At 42.3% G+C, this 11937-nt stretch overlaps 1 protein-coding gene across 1 annotated transcript in view; it reads right to left on the bottom strand.

The window, feature by feature from the left end:
- The window catches only part of anos1a (anosmin 1a), a gene marked incomplete at both ends in the record, with an annotated part of 39833 nt that overhangs the window by 931 nt on the left and 26965 nt on the right, over positions 1–11937 (bottom strand). Inside the window, one exon of the mRNA XM_080527614.1 lies at positions 1725–2404. Within this exon, the coding sequence (XP_080383740.1) occupies positions 1725–2404 (680 nt within the window). The remainder of the gene's footprint in view (positions 1–1724; positions 2405–11937) is intronic.

The following is an 11937-nucleotide window of genomic DNA, read 5'->3' as shown; positions in this document are numbered from 1 at the left end:
CAATGCATTTTTTTCTTCCCTACCACGTAAGACCATGTATGGAGGAATACTGGCATCTGTTGTATAGACCAAATATTGCAGAGGAGTGAGTACGCCTCTCATCCAGGCCTGGTAATAGACCTGTCCTGAAACCAGCTACACACTCATCTCCTACGCGCTACGACCCTTCAGATGTTTTGCAATATCAAGTGCTCCCTATATCAATACATCTACAAATAAACAATAATAACAAGGTTTCCTATGAAATACTATATATATTTATATATGTATATATACATGTGTGTGTGTGTGTGTGTGTGTGTGTGTGTGTGTGTGTGTGTGTGTGTGTGTGTGTGTGTGTGTGAGTGTGTGGGTGTTATAAAGCATACGCCCGCATACCACAGACACATTATGTGCTAAGCAGTAGTGTAGTGTACAGTATCTTTATCTTTATCTACAGTTTATTTATGCAACCACACATACACACACACACACACACACACACACACACACACACTCACACTCACACACACACACACACACACACATTTTAATCATTTATTTCTGTCCACATAGAAACAAGTATACAAGGACACAAATACTGAAGGCACAGATGGGATGCATTCACAAACAGACATGGACAATGTCTTTCACATACAACAGGACAAGACTCACGGGTACAAGTAACACCGTCTCCGCCATATTTGGCGGCTGCCAATAATCGCAGAGACAGAGCAATACTTGCTGAGCCTTTTTGCTTCTCCCTTGGACATTCCCAGTAGACGTAGTCCTCTGACAACCAATCTGTGCACATGTCCAAGACTGCCAAATATAAAGATTAATAGCGTACACCTATAGCCTAGCTCTGAGATGGTGTCTACAAGCTGCTGGTATTTCATGACCTTAGTCATGAAGGCTTCCTCTAGGCTTATATCAAAGGTGCATGCTACCTCTAATACAGACACCTCTCTGGACTCTTCATTAACAACAACAACATCTGGTGTGTTAGCAGACAACTGTGAAAAGTGACATTGGTCATTACAGAAATTGAACATGGATGCATTGACACGAGCATGTGTATACATTTTCACTGTAGCTGGGAAGTGGAGTGATATGTCCTTTACTATTAGGCTCACAATTCTGTCATGACGTGCTATATACATTCCTTTATAAACATAGCAGCCATTCAAGATATGTGAAAGTGTTTCTGTAACCTGTTCTGTGGTGTGGTGCAAGCAATGAGGAACCTGAGTGGAGGGAAACCAAATAGAGAGGTTGAGTCTGGTAGGAAGGACTTGTAATCTGGCCTTGGTTGTGAATATGACAATGTCCTCATCGAGTGCAGTGTTTTTTAGAAAAGAATGGGAAACAGAGTGATCAGCTGTGGGAAGACATGCCAGTTTTCCCTGGAGTTTCAGACCAGTCCAGTGTTGTTGTTGTTGATGTTGATGAAGGTCCATGAGAGTCCGTCTGGCCCCTCTAGATGTTAGCTGGTGGCTCTGTCCAGCAAAGGAGGCTGTTGCCCTGACCTGTGTGAGAGGGTCAGATATACAGTTCTCTGAGACCCGAACAGTCTCAGAGTCAGACCGCACCCACTCCAGGGACACCCCGGCTCGGACACAGAGGTCATTCAGGTCTGGCCAATCAGACCAGACTCCAAAACCAGCGGAATGAGTGTCCAATTTTCCGCTGGGTTTCCTCTTGAACCCAAGGAAGTGGGGCTCCGCCCCCCTGGCAACTGGGACCTTCCTTCTCCTCAGGTCCAGGAACATGGAGGAGCGGGCCAGCTCCCTGACGTCCTTGTCGTCGTTGTTAAGCATCCTGAGAAGATGGGAAATTCTCATGCTGGTGTAGATCCATTCTACATTGGGGACCCCTAGCCCTCCCTCCCATTGGGGATGAAAGATGATGTCACGGGTGCTGTGTGAATTGAGTCCAAGCCACCTGCGCACTACGCTCACAGTCTTGTTGTTCATTTCACACAGCACTTTCTGGGGGATGTGGACATTGGAGAAGAGGTGCTGAACTTTGGACAGGGCCACCTGCCTGATGGCTTCTAACTTCATAGTTAGTGGCAGAGGACAACTGTCTATCAAGTCCAGCCTGGAAGTGAACTCAGTCAGGATGTTATTGACTTGCTCCTTCCACTCTCCTGCGATGTTAATTTTATGTCCAAGATATGGGTATGTCTCATGGAGAGAATTTACATGAATGGGCTGTGTTGCTAAAGAGAACACAGGGGGTGTGTCTGTTTTTGAGTGGTACCACCTGTTCCCCCCACTCCGCCTCTCATACAGGACAGCACATTTGCTGGCTTTGACCTCCAGGCCAGACCATTCCAGAAAACGATCCGTTCTGCAGAGCATGTTCTTGATGACGCTCTCTTCCCTGGAGGCCAGGACAACATCATCTGCGTAGCCCTGCACTGGGTTGGGGGAGATGACACCCTCAGGGGCACACACACACACACACACACACACACACACACACAAATACACACACCGGCAGCCCAGTAATACTCATGCATACACACTCACTTAAAGACCTCAATGTCTGCACATTGATATTCACACAGCCCCCTTTGGGACATTGACATTGAATATACGAGACATCTCACCAGCAGGGGGCAGTGTTGCATTGCAAACTTCCAGTTCATATCATTTTCCTATGGTGGTGTTTCCTATGCTACAGTAAATATGATCATATCATGTTCAAAAGAGTTAGTATCATAGTAAAAAAAACAAAAAAAACATCAAAAACATTTAAACAGCCTTGACGATTGGCGTACAGTAGTTCCCTTCTTGGAACTGTGAGAATGTGAGAACCGCTGTCACGACTGCAGAGTCACTCTCTGTCTTCCATCGCAGACTGAAGACCTCCATCTCTTCGGGCTGCACTTTAGCTGTCCCTCCTGAAGCTTTCCCTTCCTCCTATCAGTTGTGTTTATACTACACATTATTTATCAGGTCTTATGTCCTTTTATTTATCAGGTCTTATTTATCAGGTCTTATGTCGCGTTGGCCGAAGGTGTCTGTTTAACACTAGAACAGCCGTGCCTTTTTACCTACTATAAGAGCTGCCTCCCCTCTTTTACAATGCGAAGCTGCTATTTACACACAACGACCACTAGTTGGCCGCTTGTAAATATCCTGCTTCCTACACAGAAAAAAAGGGGGGGGGAAAGCTTTATATTAGCTTATCCTGATGTGATTTTGAAAATGTAAGGATACTGGGTGGTAGAACGCACATATCTAGGAAAAGGCATGAAAGGAGGGTCCTGAAATTTGATCGAGTGCAAAGATATAACATTGTTTTTACTCACAGGGGTCATGGCTGTTCTACTGTTAATGCCCTAAATATAAAATGTAAATAAGCCTTGTATGCAGCTAGCCTTTCCTTGTAGCCAGCCTAGTATGCCTACATTTTAATATACATAATATATAATATATAATATATATAATATATAATATAATAATATAATATATAATAATATAATATAATAATAATATAATAATAATATAATATAATATAATAATAATATATAATATATATAATATAATATTACATTTTAATATACGAACGATACACTGGTATGAACGCGGGCTCGTTCGCCAGACAGCGCCAACGTTCGTAGGTTTCGGTACGCGAACGCGAACCGGCGTTCGGAACTGCCGGTGTGAAAGCCCTATGATTGGAGTATGTCGACATGTAACCGAGTTGATGAACCGATGACAAACTCACTCCTCAAGTTCAAATACCTCCCTCACCCACCCGCACTGTGGAATTGATAGCGTTTTGAAAGCGTAGCTGGTAAGCGTCGGGTATATGAGGCGACGGGCACATTTGGCCAGAGCTTGAGCATCTGTTTCGTTCAGTCTCATCTATCTCTATTCAAGACTCAGCCACCAGGACATCACCATACTTTGGCTTGGCCATCTGTAGACAATCCCCCTCCCCCCAAATGTAGTTACATTTCTCTGGGCCTCATTCACCCAACACTCTGTGATCCAGGGCCTCTACTAGCTGCCCAGGCCCAGTGCAATTCCATTGGGCCCAGCCCAGCCTGCCTACCCAGGGTGACAACAGACAGCTCAGTATCAGGTTATAGGGCCCGGCATCATCATCATCATCATCATGGTAAATGGACTGCACTTATATAGCGCCAAAGCGCTTTACAACGGCCTCTCATTCACCCATTCACACACCAATGGCGGCAAGCTACCATGCAAGTCGCCGGCCCGCTCACTGGGAGCAATTTGGGGTTCAGTGTTTTGCCCACTTGGCCAGCTAGGGCTCGAACTGCTGATCTGCCAACCTTGCGATCATTAGACTGCGGCTCTACCTCCTGCGCCACAGCTGCCCCGGATAGAGGTGGCATCAACATCATCAGTAGCAGCAGCTGCATAATCTATCTCTCTCTCTCTCTCTTTCTCTCTCTCTCTCTCTCTCTCTCTCTCTCTCTCTCTCTCTCTCTCTCTCCCTCTCTCTATCTCGCGCCCAGAGGCACTGGGCACAACTAGTGAAGGTTTGCCATTATGGTCTTTCTACAGGTGACCTAGAGGTTAGAGAGGCTGGCTAGCAATCGGAAGGTCACTGTTTCGATCCCTGCCTCAGGAGGGAGCTGCATATGACTAGGGGGTTGCTGGAGTGGTGCCAAAGGTGCCTACCACTGCCATTGTGGCCTTGAGCAAGGCACTTAACCTCTAATTGCTCCAGTGGCACCAACTTTGGCTGACCCTGTGCCTAGAGCAGAAAATACCACATTCCAAGAATTGATTGACAAGTCGGTTGCATGGCAAATAAAACATTCTTCTTCTTCTTCTTTCTTCCCATTAACCATTCAGTGTGATCAGTCTGACCCACCAGGGATGCATAGCTTGACAGTTTGCTCTGTGGGCATACACCCCATGGTGGATACATACACCCCATGGTGGGTACACACAGAAAGAACCGTGTTTCTGTCGCTATGAAGTTCACATTGTGAATGTATAATGAATGAGTACCCTAAAATGCAACAACCCTTGTAGCTTTCCTTTTCAGATATAAAAAAATAACAAATAAAAAAACTCTCTTGATGTATCGCTTTTGATCTTTAAAAAAATGCAAAAGCACACCAAAGACAGCTTTGAGCTCAGTGGGAAGTTGCCCAGTGGCTGTTCTGTTCTGCTGGTGTGTGTGTGAAGGTGCAAATGGATGGCTGCTACTCTAAGGGGACGGCCTTTCAGTTTGAGTATTAATATTCGGCAGCAGGCAGCGCAGGGGATGTTGTCCCAGTCCCCCTGGGAGGAGAACAGCGGGACACTGATCACACCAGATCTACATCCTGTGGCGGTTCAGAAGACTGAAGACTTCATCATTTACACACAAGAAAGGAAGGAAGGCGTGAACTGATGGTTAGGATTTGCTCAACGCATTTGCAGCCTCGACGGTAGCATTCTCAGTGGGATGTAAACATAAACATTTCTTCGTACGACATCATTGGTTTTGAATCTATGCACATTTTTATGTAACATGGGCTATTCATTTTCTATGCCTCAGATTTGCATTGTGATGGTGTTTTGTAAGCAGTGGCAGAACTCCTTCAATGGTATCTTGTCATAACAATGTTAACAATCAACGATGGATGGTACATGGAAGGCCTGATACACTGCCTGTTTCATTGCAAATATATATTGATGTATTTTTTCTTTACATTTATGAAGGTTCTATTCATAATATATATATATATATATATATATATATATATTTTTTTTTTTCCGCTGACCTTACATCTGAATTAATCATACCCACAGTCGAGCCCCAACATTTTGAATGTGTTTTTGTGAAGATCATTTTTCATGCAAATGTATAACTATTGGTAGCTTATATAGACCTCCATCTTCACCTGCTGAGTCATTAAAGTGCTTAATCTCCACTATCAATTCAATTTCCTGCAGAAACGAAATTATTGTATTGGGTGACTTTAACAAAAACTGGTTAGATAAGTCATCTGCCAAAGAAAAAAAATCACTTAGTAGTCTAAATCTTACCCAATTAATCAAAGAGCCTACTCGTATCACATCTCGAACACAATCCCTGCTTGACTGGATACTTGTTTCACACCCCGATAGATTGTGTTATGTCCGACTGCTTCAGTGATCACTCAGTTATCTACTGTGTCTGGAAAATCAAATTGCCTAAACTGCCACCAAAACGAATCAAAATCAGACAATATAAGAAACTGAATTCAGAATTATTTATTAATGATTTGATCAATATTAAGTGGGACAGATTCCAATTAATACCAAATGTGCAAGATGCCTGGGATTTTCTTTATACTGAGTTCACTGATGTGGTGGACAAACATGCACCTTGGAAAACTGTCAGAGTCAAAGGTAAACATCTCCCTTGGGTCAGCCCTGAACTTATTAGTCTCCTCAGACAAAGCATGGTCAAATTAAATTTGACATTTCTATAAAACAAGGGATAATGCTGACTGGGAAGTATACAGGCAGCTGAGAAATTTGAGCAAGACTAAAACCAGGAATGCAAAATCCAATTACTACAACAATTATCTTACTTCTGATTTCAGGAACCCCAAGCAATTCTGGAACACAATTAAATCTATTACTAATACCTCTGAAAAGCGCTCTATCAATCAAATACGAGTTGCCAATACTATACTACATGACTCTGTATCTATCGCCCAAGCTTTCAATCAGCATTTTTCCTCTGTCTGCTCTACTTTATTGTCTGAGTCTTACCTACCTACTGGCTCTCCTAATAATATCTCACCCTGCCGCAGTTCCTTTTCTTTTAGAAAATGTTTGCCAACAGACGTTCTGAATACTATTAATGCATTAAGTGTGAACAGTTGTCCTGGACTTGATAGCATTGAAAATAGGTTTATTAAGCTAGCCTCCAATATTCTTATCTACCCACTTGCTGATTTATTCAACCTCTCACTAGCTACCTATGAGTTACCCGTTATCTGGAAAAGTGCTCGTATTACACCACTCCACAAGGGTGGAGATGTACTTGATTGCAACAATTACAGACCTATATCGATTATCTGCTCTACTGCCAAAGTTTTCGAAAAATTAATTTATAATCAGCTTGCATACTACCTTAGTAATAACAATATTTTATCACCATTTCAATCTGGCTTCAGGCCTAATCACTCCACAACTACAGCCCTACTTAAATTCACTAACGATGTCCTCTCTGCTGCAAATAACGGGGAACTCACAAGGGCTATCTTCATAGATCTAACAAAAGCTTTCGATCTTGTTGACCACTATCTGCTCTTAGATAAACTTCATGCTATTGGCCTGTCTGACAATGTACTCCTGTGGTTTAATTCATACTTTCATAACAGAAAGCAGTGTGTGTTTTTGAATGGAAATGTCTCTGACTTTGCAATTCAACAAAGAGGTGTGCCTCAGGGCTCTACATTGGGACCACTTCTCTTCTCTATATATGTTAATAATTTACCAGCAATTTTCAATAACTGCTGTGCTCAACTTTATGCTGACGACACTGTCATATATCTAAACCGGACATACTACAAATTCAAACTTCTCTTCAGTCTGACTTCAACATCCTACAAGATTGGCTCTTACAGAACAAATTACTGCTCAATAAATCAAAATCTTACACTATGATCTTTGGAACTAGACAGAAACTCAAATCTACACCCGGATCATGTTTAATATCCTGTAATGATGGCACTACTTTACATAAAGTTGACAATATTAAATATCTCGGTGTATGGCTTGATTCCAATCTTTCTTTCAAATCACACATTGACTATACCTTGCGTAAAGTGAATTTTGGAATCAATACCCTATATCGATCACGCAATTGTTTTTCACCCAATGTTCGCAAAAAACTTGTCATACAACTCATATTTCCACTAATTGATTATTGTGATGTTGTTTATCAAACCGCAGCTAAAACGGATCTTGTCCCGCTTAACACAGCCTATAACATAATCTGCAGATTTGTCCTTGGTTGTCCTTTTCTCACACACCATTGCAACATGTATCAGGCACTCAAATTTCCATCTCCCTATGTAAGAAGACAGATGCACTGGCTTCACAATTTATATTTAAATGCATTCATCTAAACTATCCCCCCTATTTACAACAGTATCTTGTTCCTTTTACAGCAAACCATCGTTCTAGGCATTCATCTCAGTTTAATTTCACCACACCTTACCTTCCAAAATCAGTTGGTAAAAGAGCATTTCATTTCAAAGCTCCAGCTGATTGGAATAATTTACCGGTTCACATCAAATTGTATTTTATTTTTATTTAACCTTTATTTAACCAGGCAAAAATCCATCACATCTTTTGTTAGTTTTAAGCATGCACTGTCTTCTTACGTTTTGACTGATTGTTCGTGTTTCCTTTGAAGTTTTCACCACTTACATGTACACCTAAGTTTATTGTAAAGTATATTGTTGTATGTAGATCCGCCTTCCCTTGTTCTGTTATCCATTTTGGTCGTGTTATGGTTGTGATTTTCTCAATGTTTTCAACTGGCAATGTGTGTTGTTTGTCTCCTGTTTGTCTGTGTTTTGTCATGTGTGCGTCTTTTATTGTTTATCCTGTTCTTATGTCATATGTAATGATTATGTATTATGCAATATGTATTATTATATCTGTATTGTATTGTATTATTGTATTGTATTATTGTATTATGCATAATTATTGTATTATGATGTATTATGCTTAATGTGTTGTAACTTAGGACCCCCTCGAAAACGAGATTGTTAATCTCAAGGGGTTTTATCCTAATAAAATAAATTTACAACAATAAAGCATAATTGAATAACCTCCTACATTTCTCATTGTACAACTGGCTGGAGGCAATCTTTTTTTCCCAGACGGATGGATGGAGTACTGTACAGATGCTGATGAACTGTATTGAGTGACACTTGTGATGACATAATATGTTAAGCTTTCAACACGTCAGCTTGCTGAGCTTTCATAAACAACCCTCTAGAGGTTTGACGAAGATGAATGAATATCTACTGGCGTGGCTGCTGAATTGTGGTCAATATCATGGACTTTACTAATCATGCTAAAGATTTAGACGGAGTTCGTCTTAATCGATATGAGGAAAAAAACGAAAGTCAAATGGGATTTGTGGGGAAGGCTTATCTGTAGAGATAAAAATATTCACAAACACAGAAGGTGCATATAAAACATGTAAATCACGAAAATAATTATGACCCTGATCATTGAGCAGCACTGACGGCCCATCATTTGTAAATCAATGTACATACAGTACAGTACAGTGCTGCCTTTGGTACTGATAGAGCACATAGCTAGCAGTGGACTAATCAATACCTAATATGAAATGTAATTTGTACCGCATAGCACGCACAGTACCCTCAACCACTCAGAGACTCACCCTCACTCTCCACTTTTAAGTCCCACCTCAAAACCTACCTGTTCTCCCATGCATACAACCTCCCCTACCCCTAACCATCTCCCCTAACCCTGCCACCCCCCCTCCCCCCCTGGACATGCATACAACCTCCCCTACCCCTAACCATCTCCCCTAACCCTGCCACCCCCCTCCCCCCCTGGACATGCATACAACCTCCCCTACCCCTAACCATCTCCCCTAACCCTGCCACCCCCCGTCTCCCCTGGACATGCATACAACCTCCCCTACCCCTAACCATCTCCCCTAACCCTGCCACCCCCCCTCCCCCCCTGGACATGCATACAACCTCCCCTACCCCTAACCATCTCCCCTTACCCTGCCACCCCCCCTGGACATGCATACAACCTCCCCTACCCCTAACCATCTCCCCTAACCCTGCCACCCCCCTCCCCCCCTGGACTTTACTGTGTTACTGTGTTCCCCATTCGTTAACTCTGTGTTCTATGTACTCCTGTTATTTGTTGCTTGTTGTTTATGTGTTTTCTTTTTTTCCCATATTGTCAGCGTCTTTGAGCCTCGGAAAAGCGCTATATAAATACAATGAGTTATTATGATTAGTTAAGTGATCATGAGATCAGTAAATTCACACAACGCTTTCCATCAATGACTAACAAAAAGGTTAAGTACCACTTTTGGCTAAAAGTCTTAAATAGTTCAATTTACCGTAGCGCTTTGTTTTACACACCATTGATGCACCTCCTAAGGATGTAATGAACTGGAGAATATCGTACAGAGAAATCCTGAATGGAGAAACTGGCAGTGGATCACAGGGCCTCTCAAATTATGAGACGTCTACCCACCTCATTAGCATTTTTGGAGAAACAAGGGAACGAGGCACTCAGCTCTTTCATCAATCATCTGTACACCTGACAGCTCGGATCAACTTAATGTTGAAAGTTCATTTTCGAACTTTCCTATCAGTGTGAACGCTAGTTGTGGCGTGTGAACAGAGACTCTAGAGGCACAGAGTTGTCTTTAAGTTGTCAGTATCGTGTCAAGCTCGGTTTAAATGATTCGCCACACTGTAGATATGATCAAATGGAGGCAAAGTGCTATTGTATGCTGGTTCATAATTCATAACAGCGGCAACAAACCGATTCAGTGATTACACATGTAAACTCTCACTGCTATTTATCTAAAACGTATCCAACATGTTGATAATGATCTGTGTGTGTCTGTGTGCAGATTTGTGCGCAACCATGTGTTGCTGCACTTTGGTATCAATAACACTGATATGTTCAGTAGATACAGTCAAGCTGCTGTAATAGTTTAGCTGACATCCACTGATGAGAAAGGTGGACAATGAGGGATCGAGTGTCATACTTTACTTTTGTCTGGTATCCAGTACTCAAGTTGTAAAAGAAAATCAGGGGGGATGGTGGATGTTATCATAATATGGGGACAATTTTAGCCTCCCCACAGCGTCAGTGACTTCAGTGTCAGTGACTTGGTAAACATGTCATTGCATGTGTGCGTGCCCCCCCCCCCTCGCCCACAGTATTTTACTCAATATGCTCAAAACGACATGTTGAAATAGCAGTAATACCACGTTCATTGATAAAATGACATAAAGGATGGAAAGGGGGGATGGCAGTTTTAGAAGGGGGAAGATTTTGACCGTTTTTATTTCAGGGGGGATGCCATCCCCCCTCATCCCCCCTCAACTCGAGTGCTGCTGGTATCTGAGATTATGGAACGTCTGTGTCTGGGGTCAAGCTTTGGTATCCTAACATTAGTATTGTAGTGTAGCCATGCCTACTAGCGTGGTCACACTACCCAGCATACTATTCACTTAATTGACTCGTTTTAGATTCTGTGAGCATGACTCTTGGGTACATTATTCATGTCCCTAAGCATGACAGTGTGACCTCAGACACCACTCGTGTGCCACAGAGCCCAGATTAATCAAATTAATTGGTTTGAACATTGATTTTCAGCGTGGCTGGCCTGTTGCTAGGGGGGTCAATAGAGATGCAGATCCATGGTCCCTGAGCTGTGGCTGACCGTGGTGGTGACCTTCCAGCATGACGTGTGTGTGTGTGTGTGTGTGTGTGTGTGTGTGTGTGTGTGTGTGTGTGTGTGTGTGTGACCTTCCAGCATGACTGCCATGCAAGGGCATGCATGACTGGTTTAGACAACACATACCATTATATTAGATTAGATTAGATTAGATTCATTCATACTGTCTTTGCAGAGTACAAGTACCAGACAACCAGAAGTGCAAATAGTGATATAAAACATGATCGTGATCGTGATAGGTACAGTATGGCAAGTATGGTTGTTAGAGGTATATACAGGAGAGAATAGCAGTATGCTATGTACAGTTAAGGTAGCTATGTACAGTATGGTATGGACAGATGTATAAATAGAGGCTATATCAAAAAGAGGTGTGTACAAATGTTCAAGAATATGGTACGTGCAAAGGCAGTATTTGTAAACAGCAGTAGTGCAAAGGGTAATTGAGTGTTCACATCGACCAGGGGTGTGGGCAAACAGCAGTAGTCCAAAGGCTAAATTGGT

The sequence above is a fragment of the Nansenia antarctica genome (assembly GCF_963989245.1).
Source record: "Nansenia antarctica genome assembly, chromosome: 3".
NCBI lineage: Eukaryota > Metazoa > Chordata > Actinopteri > Argentiniformes > Microstomatidae > Nansenia > Nansenia antarctica.
Note: the sequence above shows the minus strand (reverse complement) of the source record. Positions and strands in the feature narration are given on the sequence as shown.